At 37.9% G+C, this 21,325-nt stretch overlaps 1 protein-coding gene across 3 annotated transcripts in view; it reads right to left on the bottom strand.

The window, feature by feature from the left end:
* Positions 1-21,325, bottom strand: part of negr1 (neuronal growth regulator 1) — a 125,852-nt gene that overhangs the window by 74,226 nt on the left and 30,301 nt on the right. For all 3 annotated transcript variants that reach the window (XM_026998811.2, XM_026998812.2, XM_026998813.2), the window contains exon 3: positions 4,841-4,966. In XM_026998811.2, coding sequence (XP_026854612.1) covers positions 4,841-4,966 — 126 coding nt within the window. The remainder of the gene's footprint in view (positions 1-4,840; positions 4,967-21,325) is intronic.

Below are 21,325 nucleotides of genomic sequence, written 5' to 3'. Positions count from 1 at the left end.
TAATTTGGTATTTTCAGTCTGTGCACATACAATAGAAACACTATTTCTATAGTTTTACTATTTGGACATAGCTAGTACTGATAAATGTTAATAAAACGAGACAATAATGATAATCAGATGAGTATGCTAATATAAAACTATGCTTAATATAATTTAGCGTCCTAAATGGCAAATAATCACGTTGTAGGCCAAAATTCCAGGGGGACGTATTTCTCCTTTGAGGCATAATTTGCACACAGAGAGATTACTGGCATCAAAACCCATGAACAAATCAGAACTGTGCCAATGTGGCAGCTTTGACTGGAGGTCCTTGAGTAATAAACGGCAATATAGCACAACAGGAGGCTGCCACGCTGCTACTGGCCCCAAAACCTCCACAGAGTTCCCGACACTAGGAGGCATCTTTATTGCAGTATTGCTCAATGAAATCTATTTATACCCTTCTGTAGAGTGAGGTGAATCCACCTTATAGCAGAGGGAGCTAAACTCCAACATGTAGTTGAGGAAGCTGACTCAGCAAACGCAAAACTGAATGAAAGGGGGGGGGGGGAGAGAGAAAGGGAAGAGGATTTGCTAGAGGGAATGCCAGCTTTTGTCCCAATGCTGTGGTAAAATGTTTTGCTAAAGTGTCAAATACTGAAATGAAAGAGTGAAGTGAATACAAGTGCAGGGAGATCAGAAAGTTTTAGCCCTATCAACATTAAACAACACTGACACTGAATTACACACCTGCTGAGAAGAAGAAGCACACATTAGTTCTGAATAGTAGGTATGACATTGGAAAACAATCACTAAAGCAGCATTATTCTTTGATCTCTGTAATTTGCATACATATATGCACATTTCACAAGAACAAAGACATCCTTTAGAGGAAAACAAACAGGAGAATTTAGTGCACTTCTGAGTTATTAAGAAAATGCAGGAGAGGGTTATTTTGGCTGACAAGGTGCTACTTTACTTTCATTCCTTTGCATATGAATTGACCCAAATGTATTCATGTGACAATACACAGTATGCAGTAGCCTATGAAGACAAAATGCAGGTGCCTACACACTATCTGAGAGTTAAAATATAACTCACAATAAAAAAAGTTTAACCTCTTTTACTACATGAACAACTATGCAGCATGATACACAGTAGGCCTGTCTAATCAATAAACATAAGATTAGCAGTATCTTGGTTAAAACGCCTGCAATCGTGGGAGTTTTGTGCCGATCCACTTCCTCATCACTTCAAAGGGTGCATCAACATTTCAAGACATGCTATGAGCGTGTGCCTTCTTGAAAGGGATGGGAAGGGATGAAGGCCCATCTATCAGTAGCGAGCTGAAAGCTTATTTTTCCGCTTTAATAAGACACCATTATATAGCTTTGTGCAGTGGGTGTTATTTTTCCCTCTCAACCGGTATAATCTTTATCTGTGATTAACCCACTGCATAATTTCCTTAGTTCATTGGGTTACTTTCTTTTCCCATACAGAGATTTCCCAGTGAACCCTCACTTATCAAAGTCATTACAGCAAAAGAGGAAATGATCATGGGCTCTTGATGGGTGTAATAAAAGCAGAACGCCTGAATGAATGACCTTAGTAAAAGGCAGCTGTATGTTTGAAACACTGCAAATTCCCGCTGCTAACAAAACATACAAAACAGGCCTGCACACCTCAGAAGTAACGCAAGAACCATTGATTATTCACAGAAAATGCACTTAAACAGAAAGCCGTTTCTTATCGCTTGCCATCACAAATGCCCCTGAATTGTGTGGGAAAACGCATGTTGAGTGTCCCGTGAAAAGCTCAAGTGAGGCTCATCACAGCTCCAAGGATGTGTCGCTCCAACCAAATTAGGCAAAGCAGAGCAAGGTTAATCTACGATTCCACATTGCTCTGTGGTAAGTGCAGTCACAGTAAGCAATTTCCCACATTGTGTGGAGAGCACACAGTACATTTCCTTGAGGTCTGCATTTGCTGATAGGAGGGGTGCTGCTGGGGAATGCATTATGGAGTGAGGCGACGGCTGTATGCATTTCTGCAGTTAACCCCTGAGAGAATACAGCACTGGTCTAAATGCTCTGTCAGTGGCTTCCCCCACTGGCATTCATTGAGCTGTCAGCCATGAATCAGCCCGCACAGCCCACCCACACACATGCACCAACACGCATGCACCCACCCACCCACATGCACACACCCACCAGAATATATGTGTCCACCCGCACGCTTGCACCCACACCCACAAAACCTAGTGTGTTTGAAGCCTGACACACCTGCATAAGACAGGTCAGTTCCTCAGCACACCTCCATCATGAGAAGGAAAAAAAACCATATCCATAGTACTGTAGTCAGCTATTTCCAAATATCTTAGTTATGTATATCCCGAAGTTTCACGTCAAAATATAGAGCCTATGAACGAATGTTTGGGATCAGCAATGCGAATATGAAGGCAGAGTAAGAGCTGGCCTATACCCTGCCTCTGACCCTGCACAGAGCCCATTACAGAAAAGCCCAGGTCACTGGAAAAAGGCCTTTTTAAATAAAACATGATAAATGTTTCTCATTTTAACAGTACTTTTGCCTTGCAATATGGCTCATTGCAGCAAAAATACTGGCACAGTTCAACGTGATAGTTTTTTGCTGCTGCAATGGTGGAGAAAACAGATGCCAATCTTTAAGGGTAATTTCCTCTGGGAAGATGGAATGGTCACATACAGTGTGTTCTCCTATTTAAGTGTTGGTGTAGTGATAGTGAAGTATAAATTGCTTTTTTTTTTGTACACTCAAGGAGTTCAGATTCCAGGTAAAAAGATGACTATAGGGTAAAAGTACACAATATCATTTTATATTCCTAGGTATTTGTTGTGTGTATTGGACCATGTTGGAAAAATGAAACTTTTTGTGATCTATCCCAAGAGTTAAAGTGAGTATAACTCTTGGATCACATTAACCTAAATAATATAAATACCTAAAATAATTTTAATCTTTTGCAAATAACTATATCAAGTCTGTTCTGGGTTTCAGATGTCTCTTTTTTGTCAAGTAAAATGCCCCCCCCCCCCCCCCCCCCCCCCCCCCCCCCCCCCCCCCCATGAATTCTTCAGTTCCATTTCGTCAAGTGTTTGTTATTGTCCTGCAGTATGATGAAATCATATGAAATCATTTATGAAGCCAGTAAATGCACAGGTATTTGGCAGTTTGTTCACAGCATTAATAAAGATGAGAGCCCATCATGAATGTCAAAGTCATGACACTATCTTTAATAAACATGACACTTGGATTTACAGTGTTTCCCAGATGCAGCCGAACACTCTAGCCAGTCAATTATTGTCCATTCTTCATACTTTTACTGTGCAGTCACTTCGGTACATGTTTTGCTTTGTCACATCTGTCCATAGCACTGTTCCAGTACCTATGGCATATCTCTTCCAGCAAATGTTATTCTAGCCTTTTCTATTTTTGGTGCTTACATGCTGCAATGTAACCTTTAGAACACAACTATGAAAATCTTGTGTGGTAGGTGGTGAATACCTTCACCCCTGCACTGTGGAGGTTGCTGGAGATTTTAATGACAGTTGTTTTTGGGTTTTCTTTACATCTGGAATAGTTCTTCTATTATCAACTGCAGTCATGTTCTGCTGTCACTGCTGATCTTCTTCTTAGAATGGTCCACATGGCTAACTCTGCCATGCTGAGTTTCCATGCTATAGTTTTGAGTGAATTCTACTTTCTTTTCAGCAACCAAATTCCATGTTTCTTTTTTATTAAGTCTCATATTATCACCAACTAGCATTAAATAAAAAGGAATAGAATAATACACAGATTAAACTATACTTACTAAAAAACTTGCATTTAATTAATTTTGTACAAAGTATAAACACACGAATACCAAAAAAGTACAAAAAGTGGCATTTTATACCATTTTATCTCAAATCCAGACTGCTTGAGCATATGGAAACAGGTAATCTGTGTTCACTGTGTGCATCTTTTTCTTTGTTGATTTAAGCATCTATTATGACCAGTACATCCATAAGGACCATTAATAGCCCAAAACAATAAAAACACCCCACCCTTGAATACAAAGTCTTCAACTGAGGGTTTAAATTTTTTTTCCTACATTACATTCATACCATACCCAGTTTCCATCTGCTAATGCTATTTATGTGTTATTTTTCTAAAGGCACATTTAATCTGACCACATACTCCCAAAACTTCAAGGTGAATGTGCACTTCAAAGAACTCTTCCTTTAGTAAATACTGGCTTTATGACTTACTGAAGCATTTTGATCAAAATCTGAAAGAGAAATTGAATAGCAGAAATGTACTGGAGAAGGAATCTGACAGCCTCAAGATAAGTGAAGCTGTCTTCAATTATTAGATAAGTACAACATGCAACTTCATAAAAATAGAGGAACACTCAAAATTGCTACCGCGCCACTGAATTTTGATTTTGGTTTGGTAATGTGCAAACATCTTCTTTTTACTGGCTGCCTTAGACAGGAAAGACCAAATGAGCTTAATTTACATTATCTCGATGTTTTAACTACTTTTTTTTTTTTGCAGTACAACAATAAATAAAAAATGTCACATTCTCAATTAATGGTACATCAGACCACCACAATAGCTAAATCAAACTTGCCCGCAATGTTATGATATTAACCAACACACAAAACTATCACTATTGTATGGGTTGTGGACAGCAAGTAGGAAGATTAAGCAAACTAAGAGAACCAGTTACAAACCAAATTCTTGTTCAATGTCAAGCCCACTATCTATAAACAGAGATGCTTAAGCAAATGTATGGTTTTTGTTAACATAATAGTCAACATTGTATGGTAGATAAAGAACTCACCTGATGGGGAGATATGCCTCCAGGTGATTTTAGGCTCTGGTTTTCCACTGGCGAAACAGAAGAGTGAGATATCACCACCTTCGTTTACTGTGATGTCCGATGAAATATCATATATTTTGGGAGGAACTGGAAAAAAAGCAACAAGGAAAATATAAATCTGTGGCCTTTTACTTGGCAACTATTTCCATGCCATCAAATGAATGATTTATAATGTTTAGAATGTTTCTGTTCATTTGCATATATCAGAATGAAAGCAGATCATCTAGTAATCCACACAGAACTGTGCAGTCCATGTGAGAGAAAAGCTCTAGCTGCAAACTGTATCATCAAATCTCCACCCTCTTGCTCTCCTCCTTCAGATGTCTGCGGCGTCAAACACAACCCTCATCCCCTGATCTAGCTCTCCAAAGTAAAGCAGGTTGTCAACTGTCATAAGAAAAAGAAAAAAAATCAACAAATCCCTTTGTGCCTTCTTTGAGCGCCAGATCTAAAGCCCTGCCATTTGTTCACTGTGGCTTGAAATGTGTCCAATTTAGCTGGGCTTGTCTTCCTTCTTCCTGTCTAATCCCAATCCAGTATTCTAAACAGCACGAATGGTCTGTGGGAAGTGCAGAGGGCACTTTTCCAAGTGTTACCTTCTTTTTTCGTGGGAAGTGAGTTGAGCAGTAATTATCTTTTTCTTTGACTGGAAATTCCAATTAATAGGTTTCTTGACTTGTGCAGACAGATTTCTCGCTGTGTGGTAGTGTAATCAGGAGCACAGCATGCTGTTTTGTGAATATCACCATACATCAGTATTCATAAAGAACAAACTATAATGGCCTGGGAGTAAGCAATAAAATGGAGCTATGAAAAAATGCTTACATCTATCTATGCTAAAAAAGAAAGAAAGAAAAATGTTAGCCAAACCTAACCTCTTAACTTGACATTTTTATTCTTCATGTCAAGAAACAAACATGTACATGTATTCTCTACACATGAAAATGTGTAGACCACTAGTTTTAAAAAACCTGAACTGGAAAATCTATACCAAACATATGCCCTTTATACAAATGCATTTGTTGCTGCCTTCACTGCCTCACTGCTACATTCAAGTATTAACACGCAGTAAACTAAAGTGGCACAAAGATGAATCCAAGTTAGACCAAGCCAAGTGATGATGAGCCACAGAAAATGATTTGTTAAATTCAACTGGCTACATTAGGCTCTTTCAACATTATTTAATGAAGCTGTAACCTGACGTTTATGGACATCTGTTCTGTATATACTGATATAAATTTCAACCCTCAGTGAAAACCTAAAATATATGTTCAAAGGCATTTATTGCCAATATGTTTACTTGGACTTGATCCCACTGTTGACGTGTGTGTCACAGATTGCAAATACCGCATTTGTCTACTGATCAGTTTTGTCCTTAAAGTAGTTTTTAAAATGGGTGTAAGACTTTGATGCTATATCTGCATAGTCTATGTAGACAGCTAACAATGTATCATGCCCCAGTTTTCCAAAATCAACATAGTGACAAAATCTTATCAGTTATTTGTGAGAATAGCCTAAGTAATATTTGTTTTATCATTTTTTGTTTGTTTGCTTTTGGAAAGCCAGGCCAGACTGAATGAAAACATCACTTTGCTATATTTGTCTTATAGCTTCCAATTCATTATAAAAGTCGAAATAGTCTATTCATTAACACAGTACCATTTCATAAGATGCCATTATGTCTGTTCTCATTTCACCTGGCTGCAAAGAAACAGAAGCACCATAGCCTTTAAATGCAACCTGGTACACAGAAACCATTTCACACAAAGAATGTTCAAAGTAGAAGATTCCCTGGTTCATTACAGATTAATTTTTGCCACGGTGTGTACCTCTCATGTGTGACACTCACTGAGATGTTTAGAAGTGAGCACCATGCTTTGAAGTATGTGGATAAGAGGCAGTGAACATGAGCAAGCTATCACCTGCACCTGCAAAGGTCAACAGCATCATCCAAACAGTCCAAACTTACCTTTCCTGAGCACATAATGAAAGAAAATGTCATTTAATCTCTAAACCAAGTACTACAATTATTGTGGTGCCTCTAGAGATCCTTAAACTCTTTGAATCCTTACAAGCTTCAAACTTCAAAGCGTCCAGCTGCAGATTTTGTTTTTATGCTTATTTCTATGTAGTTTGCATTGGCTATTCCATAGCATAATATGGGCATTGAGAGGAAAAAAGACATTATAACTATATTCCAGGTCTCAGCAACAGGTCAAAGCTCCATCCGTTCTTTCCTCTATTAAGTGCTGAGTGATTGTCATGTTTGCCCATCCTCCTTCTGCACTGCAGTGGGTGCTGAGATGGAGCTGCCAAAGTTGATGGGCAAGGCGTTATCTGCTCACGAATGCTAGAGTGAATAAATACGTTTCTAATGACTCCACTTTGAAATTCAGAAACATTTACCACAGCACTAATAAAATGCAGGCTCTCCACAGCATAGAACAGAGTGCATAGCTCTCCTGCCTACTGACTCCTGACAGGTTCTCTAGTGCAGAGGGCTGCCACTGAATTGTAAGACCCCATTACTTCCCACCTACTGCCAGCCCACATTCCAATTACCAAGTTGAGGAGATTTTGCCACCTGTCATCAGGCTGCCTAGCACGTGCAAAGGCTTAAGAGAAGCAGAAACTTCAGATATCCATTCATATCTACTCATGTCTGCTTTTGTTGTCATTTTAAAGGGGCAATCAGTCATTTTTACCACCATAATGTAGTAAATAATATTTATAAAAAAAAAATTTTCTACAAAGTGCAGCTCTCATGAGATGAAGAATCAGATTGCTTTGTTAGTCGCCAACCAAACCAGTTTATGCTCCGTAAATTGGTTCCCCCACATGGAGGCAGCCATGTTTAAAGTAGATTTAGTACAGAATCTGACATCCTGGTGACTAGGCGTCAGTATAATGACTGTTTCATAATATGAAGAAGAATCACTGGAAATAAGAACTTAGTGCTCCACAAAGTCTGCAAAGATCAAGCTTAAAACATAATGTATAGCATATAACCTAGAAGCAAAACTAATATGCAGCAAAAATTACAAGCAACAGCTACAACTAAGCTATAGATGTACTAAGCTGCAGCTGTGTCAGTAATTAAAAACACATATAGTGGGATGAATTCAGTAACAGTATGTTTATGCAAGCAGTTTTAAGGTGTGTCAGAATTGTTCACTTTTAGCTTAGCATAAAGAAAGCAAGTCTACTGAAACAGCTAGCTATCAAGTCTTTAAAATCAGTTCAGATGCTTTATCATGATGCACTTCTGGCAAATGCGTTATAGAATTGGCAAAAACTAAAAATATTCACCATCACACAAGAATAAGTGATCTATTAACCTTAATAGGCATGCACACAGTGTTAATGAAAAACATTATTTTTTTTTCTAAAGAGATAAAACATGGTCATTTGAGCTGCTTGATTTAATGAATGAACGTCCATGACTATTACTTATTCCTTCAAGTGAAAAGGCTAATCTCTGAGAAAAAGAGTTACTATTTATACACTAAAAAGTACATAGATGGACATAGACAGATGCTAACATTCCTGTCTCTAACTTCATAATTTCCAAGAAGGGGTTTTGTTCCATAAGAGTTGGAAAAAATGTGGAACTAATGTTATAACTCATTCAAGTCTTCTCACCTAGGCAGTGTTTCTGAATTCAGTCGCAGTGTGCCTAAAGTCACACTGTTTATTTCAAGGGGGCTACCAAACTGCTTGTTTGGAGTGTCAGAGCTGGGTTCTCTTAGTGCGTTTAGGCAAGTGACCACTGGGCTAACCAAAGTAATTAAGACATTTCAAACTGTGGTCATGGTAACATTTCACTTTTGCAAAGGTTTTGAATCAGTTAATAGTAAGCTAATGGTAGCTAAATAATATCTGAAAACTATAATAGTAGCTAAAACATTTGACCTGCTTGAATTGATGAATATATCCATATGGTTTATATATTTAATTAAGTGTACCTACACAGTTATCTGATTTCAGATTAATTTGGCATGTCCTCTTGAGTCAGTCAAGACTGTAAAGCGCAACTAAAGTGTGTGACTAAAATATCACATCCAGATATCTCTCTAAAGAGCCTAAGCAAGCACTGCCAAAAAGTGTAGTTAAGACTACAGTCCTAGGTATAGGACACGTCTAGCTTAAACAGGGAAACCATCAGTACAATCACTACAACCATGTTTTAAGCATTAGTCACCAAGGCTAAGAATTTGCTCCAAAATATACCTGCATTTTCCATGAATGCCAATGGTACATATATCTCTGGAATATAAACCAGTGGTTGACACATACTGCACTTGCCATGCTAAGACTCATCCTTATAGGATTCCAATTCCCCGTACAAGCTGTATGCTGTAAAAACAAACCAACTTAAATCCCTTAATTAGGTGTCAGACACAAGAAGAAAACACACACACACTGACAGAATGCATTACCCAGTGGGATTTCCACAGTTTGCAATGCCACAAAGCATTAAGTGGAAAAGTACACAACCTTAACTGGATTTCACACAAAGCAATCCAATAGTTTTGCTTTATACAACTATGCAAAAGATTTGAATATTACAACAGATCATTTCAATGCCATCCAACTATAATCATGACTGAGTAAAATTAAGGGAATTTCAATGAATCCCCAATGCAATTACAGGATGAATTCCATCTGAATTGCAGTACAAGTAAAACAGAATCCAAACAGTTTCTAATGCTCCTTCCCAGTTGCTTTCTGCCAGATGATTCTGTTGCCAAGTTGGCATGTGTGTAAACAGATGCAGCTAGAAGAAAAAAAAACATATCACAGCAGTGATTACAGGACAACGTTATGCATAAAGGATCAGGCTAAAAATATGAAAACATATTACAGCACATAGCTCTACTCATGCATTTAATGGGAATTATATTCAACTTCATTCATCAACATGCAAATTAAGTAGTAAAACTCATTTTAATAGGCCTCATCGAATACTCATGCACATTCAACAAATTATTAGGTTAAAATTATTCTTATTATTTTATCTGTAAAATTATTTTGATAAAATACTTTTTAATTTGATACTGAATATACTATTGTTTGTGGTAATAACACAAAACATCCATTCATAAACATGGAAATCAGACTGCCTCAAACTGCTCTCTTTATTGGTGACTCAGTATGACAAATGGTTTCTGGCAAGCAAGGCTAACATGTAAGTGGAGGCAAGCATGGGTGACTATCCTCAGAAAAATGTGTGCTGGCTGTACTTGTCTTTTCCCTGTGAAACAAACAAGCCCACTCATTCTCTGGCAATGGCCAGTATTGACCATTTCATTGGAAGGATTCACCCAGCAAAAGATTCACCTTTCCACAGTTTTACAAGAATTGAAAACACTGCCAACATTGTATGTTAAAAATTTACAAACACAAAGATTAAAGACATAAAACAAGTGAAATTATATGTGTCCACTGGGTTTCACAACCACTACATCCATACATTTTATATTTTTTAAACAATTCTGTACTTTGCAAACAGCTCACAATTACCCAGCACAAAGCCTTTATTCAATCAGTGTCTTTTCCCTTTGTTGTTCTCACTATCTCAAAATTAAGCGCATACTCCCTTAGTTTGCTTATCAATTACTCTGCTTCTTTTTCAGATTAATAATGAATTCCATTAAAAACAAGTGATCCATCACAATCAAAGGAATGCCCTGAGCTAAAATAAAGAGGAAAGCGAGAAAGAGAGAAAGAAAGAGAGAAAGTTTTATTTTTTGGTGATTGAAATATACATTGGAAAATAGCTCAATGATGAGGTGTAGTTCCTCTAAAAGTACATATTTGAAGACCTATGATTTAAAGATACCAGTTTGCCAGCTGTGCTTCATAGGGCAAAGAGAATTTTCTGTAATATCTTTCGGCCTAATTAAAGACCATGAGCTTGTGCTGTTTGTTAAAATGAAGTGCATATCTTAGCATATTTACTGCTGCTGAGAGTCAAAACCTCCCACTATGGTGCCATCCGTCTTAAGTTGTTTCTCGCTGCAGGAAATTACTCAATACAAACCCACTATGGTTAGCTAAGTTGTGGTGTAAACTAAGTCATGCCGTGTAATTATCCAAAAACAATTAAATATCAAAAAAAGTTTTGGTTAGTGAAAAATTAAATCTGCGAGGACAAACTAAGAAAATATAAATAATCACATTACCTACAAATGGGTAAAAACTGTAAACGTTTTCATGTTAATGAGGATAAATACATTTTAAAAATATAGATATATGAGAGATAACTACCCAAAGTATTTAGCTTAAGTTAGCATGCTAACTTACAGTACATGTAAGTATATTTAACTGTTATTACCTGAGCTCCAACTACTGTACTTAACAAAAGAAAAAAAAAATTCCCACTTACTCTTTATTTTCAAACCTTTTATCTATAGAAAGACTTCCAAACAGAATTTGTGACCTTTGTTGTCACTTATTTTAATTAGCTTAGCGCTCATAGTTGTTTCCTGAAGCAGTTCTTTTTAATGAGGAAAAACAAACAAACAAAAACACACACACATAGAGATGCACACATACTGCTCCCTATTCTGATAATCCTTTAGCACAGAGAACTGTCAGCAAGGCAAAGTCATGGCCCTAAAACAGTTTGCAGACTGGAACACTTCTTAAGATAAAATAGTGAACCACTTAGCGTAGGCTACATCCTGTTTACATAAAGTGAAAATAAATGGTTATAGTTATCAGTCCAGCAGCAGTTTGCTTTTTACTTCCCAATACAGCCACTAAAATACTGATCAAACCACCAGCACTTGGGTTTTCACCTTTAAATACAATCACTAAAATATCTGACTATTAACGTACAAGACCAAGAACATTCAGAATACAATTAGAAGCTGCACTGTTTGTAAATATATGAACTAGCAGAGGTGCTCTGTATGGAGCTTACTGAAGCCTACCTAGCTGATCTGATCTCAGTGGTAGCTAACAGGATGGGTAACCAGGCACGGCTGCTGCTGTTGCTAGGCAGTTGAAAAGAAAATTATTCAAGGTGCAATTTTAGAGCCAAAGACATCAGTTAAATGTGCTAGCATGTTTTTTTGGTTAACATCATGACTATGAATAGAATAGCTGGCTAGTAGCTCACTTAAAAAAACAAATATTATGTTCATTCAATGGGCCATTTCAAATCACACAATAAACACAACTCTAATAAAGAGACTCGTGACCTCTCCAACTGAATTGAACTGGTTCCACTAGCAAGCCCTACAATTGTGATATGCAAGAGCAGAAAGATTTTCCACTATATGGGGCAATATATGACTAAGTGCAGTGTAGGAAATTACCACAATTGTACAGTAAATATGGCATCTGAGATATTTTTGTGCTAAAGACTTGTCAGTAAGTAGCCTAATTAGGATTAAAATTATTTATTTGGGATTGTTTTTTGTTTGTTATTAAAAGAAAAAGTATACATTTTTTTCATTGTGTCTCCCAAAATTTGCCCCGTGTCTCTCAAGGAATTAAAGTTGAGGGCTCTGTGCCCTTTGGGGAATTAGCAGAGAGGTGTATACATATTTCTGCAGCAAGCTGAATGGTCAGTGGTCCACACACTGTGGCAAAAAATGAAATCATTTATTTTGTCTCCAATCATGCATTCAAACACATCTGCTGCCAGTTTACTGATTTTAACTAAGTCTGACATCACATATGGGGCAGACTCACTTCACATGTCCCTCTGACATACTGTGAAGACTGTTTTAGGCTGAACAAATATTCCACTCAGTTGCTTGCAGTAGACAGTGGACCAATGTACTGTAACGACAATACAATAGCATATATTAGAACAGAATGTGGACTGCCAGAAAGCATTACTAGTAAATAGGTCAAAATGAGGTCTGTGACATTCATCTGAGCCCTGTGCCTTTTTGGCTTTCTACATATTTTCTGCACTGATAATTCATATTAGGACCTTTGTTCTTAGTTTCCAAAGTTTCTCTATCTTACCGCATTAAATTGTTATTAATCATAAACTAGTATGATGATTTGTAATTAAACACTAAAACAGGCTTTGTGAAAGGATTGGTATATCTGAATATTTAAAGTACATCTAATCTACATCTAATCTATTCTAACAAAAAATAGAGAACCCTAAAGTAAAGGCTCTTTTTACTTTGACCTTTATTTCAATTAGTATGCTGTGCTGTTTCCTAATGTCTACTCTTGGATGAGAGGATTTCAGCAGTCATCACTGCCTGTTACTGTTCAAACATAACTATAAATGAGGACCAACTAATGTCAATGCAAGTTAGTTTAACATAGTCATCATGTGTTTTTTGAACTTTCTAGTTAAATTAGCTAACCAGATAAATCCGGGGTTTAACTTGGTTAAAACACAGTAAAAGCCACCACATGCAAAAAGTGTTGTTGCCTTCAGCAAATCTGCACTGCTGCCATCTGAATATTCATAATACATCAGTTTAAGGGACACCACATAACCACAGTCACTCAATAGCCTTGGTCTCAAATGCTTATTACACATGTCAAAGCTAGTAATTCATCTGCCTCTTCTGTTATTGACTCACTCTGAAACTACTGCCACTGTAAACTTGTAAAGCTGAAATCTAAAAAGCAAGAAAGCCCTTTAATACACAGAGACCAAAATGCAAATATAGTTACATAATGAGAAAATAACATAACTCAAGTAATATTATGATGATGGCTCAGACTTAAGATTGCACTTTATAAAAAGTGAACAGCTGGTCATCTATCCATATCAGGATCATAGCTTAGGCCTTTGCAATTTATGAAAGACTACGTCTGTGTCACAGCTGCCCCCTGCCTGGTGACGTGGTTATATCGGTTACACCTTTCCTTGTACTTTATTGTTTTGATTGTTTGTTCTGCCTCTTTGTTTCTGTTCTTAGTTTCTCATTGGTTTCATCTGTTCCTTGTTTATTCTTGGTTACTCTTTTATTTAAGCCCTTCACTTCCCGTTACATTACTGGTCATTTCATCGTTCGAATTATGTGCTATGTTTTTAGTTATATGCTTTGTGTTCTGTTCTTGGTTTCTGTGTTTCTCATTTTCCTGCCCTGTTTTTATTGCTCTGATTCCCTGGTTTATCGATAATGGATTATATTTTCGACTGTGTTTATGGATTTGCCCTTAATAAAGCTCACTCGTCTCAGCAATTGTTTCCCACCTCCTACCTCTTATCAAAGCGCAGGTTTTGAACCAAAGGCAGCAGTTAAATGTGCTAACTTGTTTTTTTATTGGCTAACATTATGACTATAAATAGATCCTCTAGCTAGTTGCTCACTGTCACGGTTAGTCCCTCCCTGCTTCTGTGTTCCATGGTTTCCCTGTCTGGTGTGTGTTTTGGTTCCATTCCTTAGTTTTGTTTTCTCCACCCCTCGTTTGGTTTTCCACGCCGTCATTACTTTCACCTGTTCCTCGTTTCTAGTCTTGTTAAGATCATGTTTTTAAACCCTGTCTTCTTCCCTTTGTCTTGGCTGTTCATTGTTTGGTTGGTTGTATTGACGGTCATAGTATTGTTTGGTGGAATGTTTGTTTGGGTGTATGTTTTGATGTTTTTTGCAAGCCTGTATCTGTATGCCCATAAGTTTGTACTCCATGTATCCAAGTCTGACTGTTTATCCTAGCCTTCTTGTTTCCTAGCCTATGGTATAGCCTGCTTCCCTTGTTTGCCTTCATGTGTTTTTTGGTTTATAATGTATCTCTGTAATCTCCGTATTGACTCTATGACCCTGGACTACTCCAACGACTACAACTCTGGATTTGCCCCTAATAAAGCTCGCTCTTCTCTGCACATGCATCCGCCTCCTTACCATTCAACGTTACACTCACTGAAGAAAACAAATACCTCTTTCAATCAACAAACCATTCCGACCATGTTTATGAATTTGCTCTTAATAAAGTTTGCTCTTCGCTGTGAGTGTGTCTTACCTCGCATCATAACAGAATGATGAGCCATCTAAAGATGCAGCAAGAGAGCAATACTCCAATATGTGGTTGCTCCATTGGAGCACAGCTCTGGCTATTTCTGCAAAGCAGTCCGAGTTAGCATAGTCCCAGCTCTACCAAGCCTAAGAGAGCAAATTCTCTGGCGCTGCGTGTGTCTCTTTGTTGGTCCCGGAAATCCTCCAAGGAAGCTTCTCCATTGGACTTTGCATGTGATGAGACTCCAGGTAAGTGCCAAGAGTCTATACATCGTTATCAGTGCTACAGGGAAGAGCACTCAATGGTAAGTAATGGTTTACCTCGGGAGCCCTTGATAAGGAGGCCTAGAGCAGGATTGGACAGCTTCATTGTCCCCTTCCCAAATCTTTTGGGAAGATGCATATGGGAAATTCAAGGGGAATCCTTTTCTGCACATGCAAGTTGCCAGTAAGGGCAACCTGGAGTATCCCATTTCCCATGTAAAGAGGACTATGGTCCTCAGGGGTTGCTGGGGTGATCCTCTGTCTGTGTGTTCCCCTTACAGTTCCGCAGCTTGCTATTCTCGGCTTGGAAGATGCCACCATGCCTCCTGTTCCCAGAGTTGACAATGTAGCCCTGGTTCCAGATCCTGGCATGGATGATGCCATGCAGCCTCTGCAGTTCATGATTGTCCCATCGGCCTTCCAGCCTGTTTCTGTAGCTGTGTCCTGCAGCCCACAGCACCCCTGTGACTCATGTAGCTGCCATGCCTCCAGACCCATTGCCGGCAGTAGCCGCAGCGCCTCCAGACCTGCTACTGCCAGCAGCCGCCGTTCCTCTGGACCCACTACCTGTCATCGCCACATCTTGTTCCCGCCTGGCCCACCCCCAGCTGAGACCGAGTCGTCCTGTGTTTACTGTAGCGGCTTGGTTGGCCTTCCCATTGCCCTTTGTTGCTCCTGTGCCTGCTCCTGTTGTCGCTACAGTTCCTGTTCCTGGTTCTGCTTCTGTGCCTGCTGCTGTTGTTGCTACTGTTCCTGTTTCTGCTTCTGTTTCTAAGCCTGCTCCTGTTGTCGCTACAGTTCCTGTTCCTGTTTCTGCTTCTGTTTCTGAGCCTGCTCCTGTTGTCACTACAGTTCCTGTTCCTGTTTCTGCGTCTGAGCCTGCTCCTGTTGTCGCTACGGTTCCTGTTACTGCTTCTATTTCTGTGTCTGCTCCTGTTGTTGCTCCGGTTCCTGTTTCTGTTCTGTGTCCTGCTTTGTCTTCTGTCTCTGCTCCATTTCTCCGCCTTGTGTTCTGGTCCTGTCTGTGTCTGATCTTGTTTTTGTTTTTCTCACTCAGTGCCATGTGTTGGGGGGAGTAGTCTCATGGTTGCCCCCTCTCTGGCATTGCAGTTACCCTGATTATGCCTTTCCATGTCCTTCATTGTTTTGATTCTGTTAGTTTCACCTCTTTGTTTCTGTTCTTAGATTCTTAATGGTTTCAGATGTACCATGTTTGCCCCTAGTTAGTTCTGTTATTTAAGCCCTTAGTTTCCCTTGTTATGTTACTGGTCATTTCACCATTGGAATTATGTGCTATGATCTTTGTTATACACTTCATATTCTGTTTTTGGTTTCCATGTTTCTTGTTTTCCTGCCCTGTTTTTTGTTGCTCACTGATTTATCTGGTTTTTCAACAATGGGTTGTACTTTCAACCATGTTTATGGATATGCCTGTAATAAAGCTTGTTCTTCTCAGCATTTCTATCCACCTACCACACCTTCCTCATTGCAGTATGAATTCTCCAGTACATTTTCTGCAATGAAACCAAATGCTTTTAATAAAGAAGTACTACTTAGTATAGCTATCACAAATATAGGATCAGGTATCTTCCCTGTCATATCATGAAAACCAGTCCCCATTATCCTTCTTAACAGAAGTCATCTGTGATCACCATATAAAATTTTAAATAGCCCACACAACTAAGGACTTATACAGTAAAAGATAAAAATCACTGGTAGTTTCTATGGCCAGTATCATAAACCATGTTTATGCAACAGTTTTTTTTTTGTCTAGGTGTGACATATTGATTTTTTTCTAAGCAGTGTGAATACAATAATCTGATCTTTACATATTCGATTTGTTCTGCATTCATATCAGGGCTGACATCAGCCTGTGCAGATGCAGAAGGCTGTCCACACCAGTAATGACACCTCTCCAGTACACATACATTTCTCTGGACAGCTGGTGAACTGCAACAGCTATGCCTCTGCCATTTTTCCTTCCTGCCCTAATCCTCAGCATCTGACAAACTGCCATCCCACATCCATTGCAAGTAATGTTTCCAATGAACATCTGTATCATTTCATTTGTTTGGCAGGTTCACTGATGGATATATACCTCACAAATTGGTGTTGCTCATGCATGCCTGCAGGTCATTCAATGTGATGTTATTGTTTTTATTAAATGAATGTGGGCCTTTTCAGGCCAGAGGTCTGTTTACGCTTATGAAAGATGTGGATCAAATAAGATCATGAATGTAAATAATCAAGGCAAAATGATTAGACCTGTGTAGGAATTCAGAATCAAGCATTAATGCCTTAATATGAACACAGCGCTAGATCTGTGGATCTGTGTGTGAAAAAAGGTTGCTGTACTCTCATATAATATTTTGACATGACAATAGTATTAAAATTATGATTCATGCTGTACTCAAAGGTTTTACATAACTGTCTGTATGGGTACATATTGTGTTCTAACTTCATCAAGGTCTTATGTCTTGGCTTGAGCAGTTGGTGCACCCTGCAATATGCACATACATACACTAGCTTCAAGTTAGCACTGAATGAGGAAACAGGCTCATAAACTACTGCAAGAAAGTTGATGTTGGGTGGGTGTGGTGTGGGTGCAGCATCATTAATGTTTCATTAGCAGCAATGAACTTTCATGAATTCATTGCACTAAAACTAACCTATCCTTAAAGAGGAAGGTGTTACAAACATGTATGAAACACTATTGTTAACTTATATTTAGAATAATCTGGTTTGTTTTTTATTTTTCATAATGTACAATGCAATAACCTATTTCAATCATATTATACTAACATTTTCAATAAATATATCTTGACACATATAAGCAATAAAATCTACTACAAAAACTTGTTTGCAGTCACTTTGTGTGTCTGTTATAAAAGTGGGGTAAACCTTTTCATTTACCAAAATGAAATATGTGTTAAAGATGTGCAGAAGAGAAAACTGCCTGCCTTAATGAGCCAGTTAAGAGGCCATTCGACCCTTGACACGATGAAGGAGGAATGCAAATTTAAGATGCACTATGCTATAGTGTCTGGCATCTAGTGATGAGGAGAAAGGCTCTCTTAGGAACCAATCCCTTCAAAAATGGTTCAAGACATGAAAGCTGAATTTATATATATATATATATATATATATATATATATATATATATATATATATATATATATATATATATATAAAACACACACACACACACACACACACACACACGCACACACACACACACCAGAATAACAATTTAAATGACTTGCAGTTACTCTAAAGCAAAAACATAACTCTGGTATTTTCTTCAGATAGCTTGGTCCCAAATGAACACATCATAGCTGGTAAGCTGCACATCTGTAGTACATGCAAACTTGTATTCCCTTCAGTGTTCCTTTTTGACAGTCTGAGCCAGTGATCAAATAGAAACATTATTGGAAAAGACATTTCAAATAATTGATTCCCTTACGCACTGGGTTCACTTATGGTAGGGGTTGTCTTTGTTACAATTGTGCTACAATTAGCATCCATAAATCTGGCAATACAACCAATTCAGATTCTGCGGGCAAATGTTTTATATGTCCCATGGACTATTTTATAAGTCCAACACTTTTTTCCAAAGTTCCTCCATGTCCAGTGTGTGTGAACAATAAAGAAACAGATATGCACTCCTTAGAAAAGTCATTCCAACTATTATAAACTGAGTTCATGAGACAAATTCACGAGTCATTTGAATGAGTTTAATTCAATTGAAGCACTTGCCAATACTTGTTTCTAAATTCTCAAAGCAAAGAGAATTTTAACAACATAAAAAGGAGGAACCAAAGTCCAGCATATCAAGTCCACAACCTCTTGTTAAAATTCCCTGTCACATAGGTGAAATGCGCTTGGCTGAAATGAACCCTGTCATTTTGTAATGTCAGAAAAGTTAATGACTGTACCACAGTGCCCAGGTTCTGGAATTGATGCCAACAAACTTTGATACTGACAAATACTGACACAAGTAGACACATAGGTCTACAGTTTATTAGTATCAGGTGCATGGAAATCAGAAAAGTAAAGTCAGGTAAAGTAACTGGCTTATTACTGTTTTATATGTAAAATTAATCAGAATTGGTTACCCAGTGTTTGTTCTTATTGCCTTGAAGCTTTCAATATTGCTCAACAAACCAATATGGCTATCTAGCTTGAGAAAAACGGTAAGTCGTTACCCTCATTTACAATTTTTAACACCTCCTTTAGAAGGCACAACAGCAGTAGATGTACAGCAAAAGAACTAGAATTCTAATTCCATGACTATTTCTGTGCACAGCAGGCAAGGGTGAAAGGTGGGGCAGAACACTGTTGTCAGCCATGGAGTGTGGCTAGGAAACATGCACATACACCCAGCTCTTGGGATAATTACTGTTTTAAAAATATGCAATCTTTTAAAAATAGGAATATCAACCCGTTTGATTATTCACAGTAATCAGGCATCTTAAACACTATACTGCATGCGCATGTAAATGTACTTTATTTTGAAGAAAGTGGCCAACGTTACAACCCCATAACTCTGACACTTCTGTTTCCCTAACTGGTGGACAGAAATAGAAGAGTAGGCAGTGTATAGCCTAGAACAAACCAAAAGAACATGGAATGAAAGAACAAGGGACATGTTTGCACATGGCAGGCTTCATTTATGTCCCTTTTCCAGAATTAATCACACCAAAACAAAATAAACAATAAATAAAATTTACTGTTTGTTTCACATATGGTTATATGGATCATCATTTTTGTAAAGAGAGTTTTAAAGGTGTTACTTTTTCTATTACGAAATTTATGGTGAAACAGTGATTTTTGAGTGTAATAATATGTGTAACAAGTTTAAATCCACAGAAATATGCAGCAACATTAATTTTCTAATTTTAGATGTGGGGTTGCACATGACTAAAAAGAACATACATTTTAGTAATGTTCTCAGGCTGAATAGATCTTCCTAAGCTGCTTCAAAAAACACATTAACCAAATGCAACCAGCTGTGTAGGTGCATGATATTGCCTTGCATTTTTGCAGAGAAGTATGAAAATCTACATCCATGAAACATCTGATTTCCCCACTGTCTATCTAATGCTTTTTTCAAAGTAAGGTATAAGATCTTCCATTTCAAATCCTTTTGATATGAATGTTGCTTAACGCCAAAGCTGCCTTTGACCAAAACAGCAAAAACAGAACTGATTCCATCTAGAACAGCCACAAGAAATATGAGGCACTGTGTAATTCAATGTGGTGTCACAGGAAATGCATTCTAGGAAAACTGTTCAATTTCATGAGTTGCTTGTACAATATCCATGCAACGTACATGCATGAGCCACATTAAACACCTTCTATGTAAGTGCATTTTAGAGGTCTACAATTACAAATACTAGCCCATCTCCTGATATGTACAATTCATTATCCTCCACCTTATTCATTACTGGTTCATTTGTGACCACAGGATCTCTGCTGACCAGATATTATTTGATAGATCATTCTTAACCCAGTGCTAAAACTGGTGTGGCATTACCATGTTGCAAATTTATCAGGTAGAGAAGTGTTGCTCATGTTTTTGCATGTGTCAGTGCTGGGACAAAAATATATAACCAACAACAGTCCTGTGATCAGAAATGGTCAAATGAAGGTCTAGAAGATAGCTAATACAAACAGATGGCCTATGGAATCTGAAACAAGGTGTTTCTAATAAAGGGGCTACTGAGTGTGCGTTACATGATCCTTTGTTAATTTCCAAGACATTACATTTTGTGCTTTTATGCATTTTTATGTTATTTCTTAGTGTCAATGAAACATACCTCAGGTGATTTTACTATGAAAATCATTTCTATGAATTTTAAGTATACTGTTGTAGGGTACCTCTTTCTGCCTCCTCTTAACTTGCACATTTGTTGAGACCACCCTCTAGTCATTGATATTCATAAGCAGGCTGCCCATGTGCATTAATATTCATTAGCTAACTTGCTTAAGTTCTGAAATACAACTGCTGCCCCTTAATGTATTTGTATGAGCCCAAGTCTTATAGAGAATATGAAGAAGAAAAGTAGGAACCAAAAATTCAGTTGCAAAGTTTAAAAGTGACAGAACATGAACAAATATGTGAACAAATATAGCTAAAGTGTTACTGTTTATACTGCAGTTTATCAATAACAACTTACTTAGGTGTAGAGCTGGGTAGTCTGTGAGGTAACATTAGCTTACTCCAGTAAATTAGCTAGCT

The sequence above is a fragment of the Electrophorus electricus genome, chromosome 3 (assembly GCF_013358815.1).
Source record: "Electrophorus electricus isolate fEleEle1 chromosome 3, fEleEle1.pri, whole genome shotgun sequence".
Taxonomy (NCBI): domain Eukaryota; kingdom Metazoa; phylum Chordata; class Actinopteri; order Gymnotiformes; family Gymnotidae; genus Electrophorus; species Electrophorus electricus.
The sequence above is the reverse complement of the archived record's forward strand: the minus strand, read 5'-3'. Positions and strand labels throughout refer to the sequence as shown.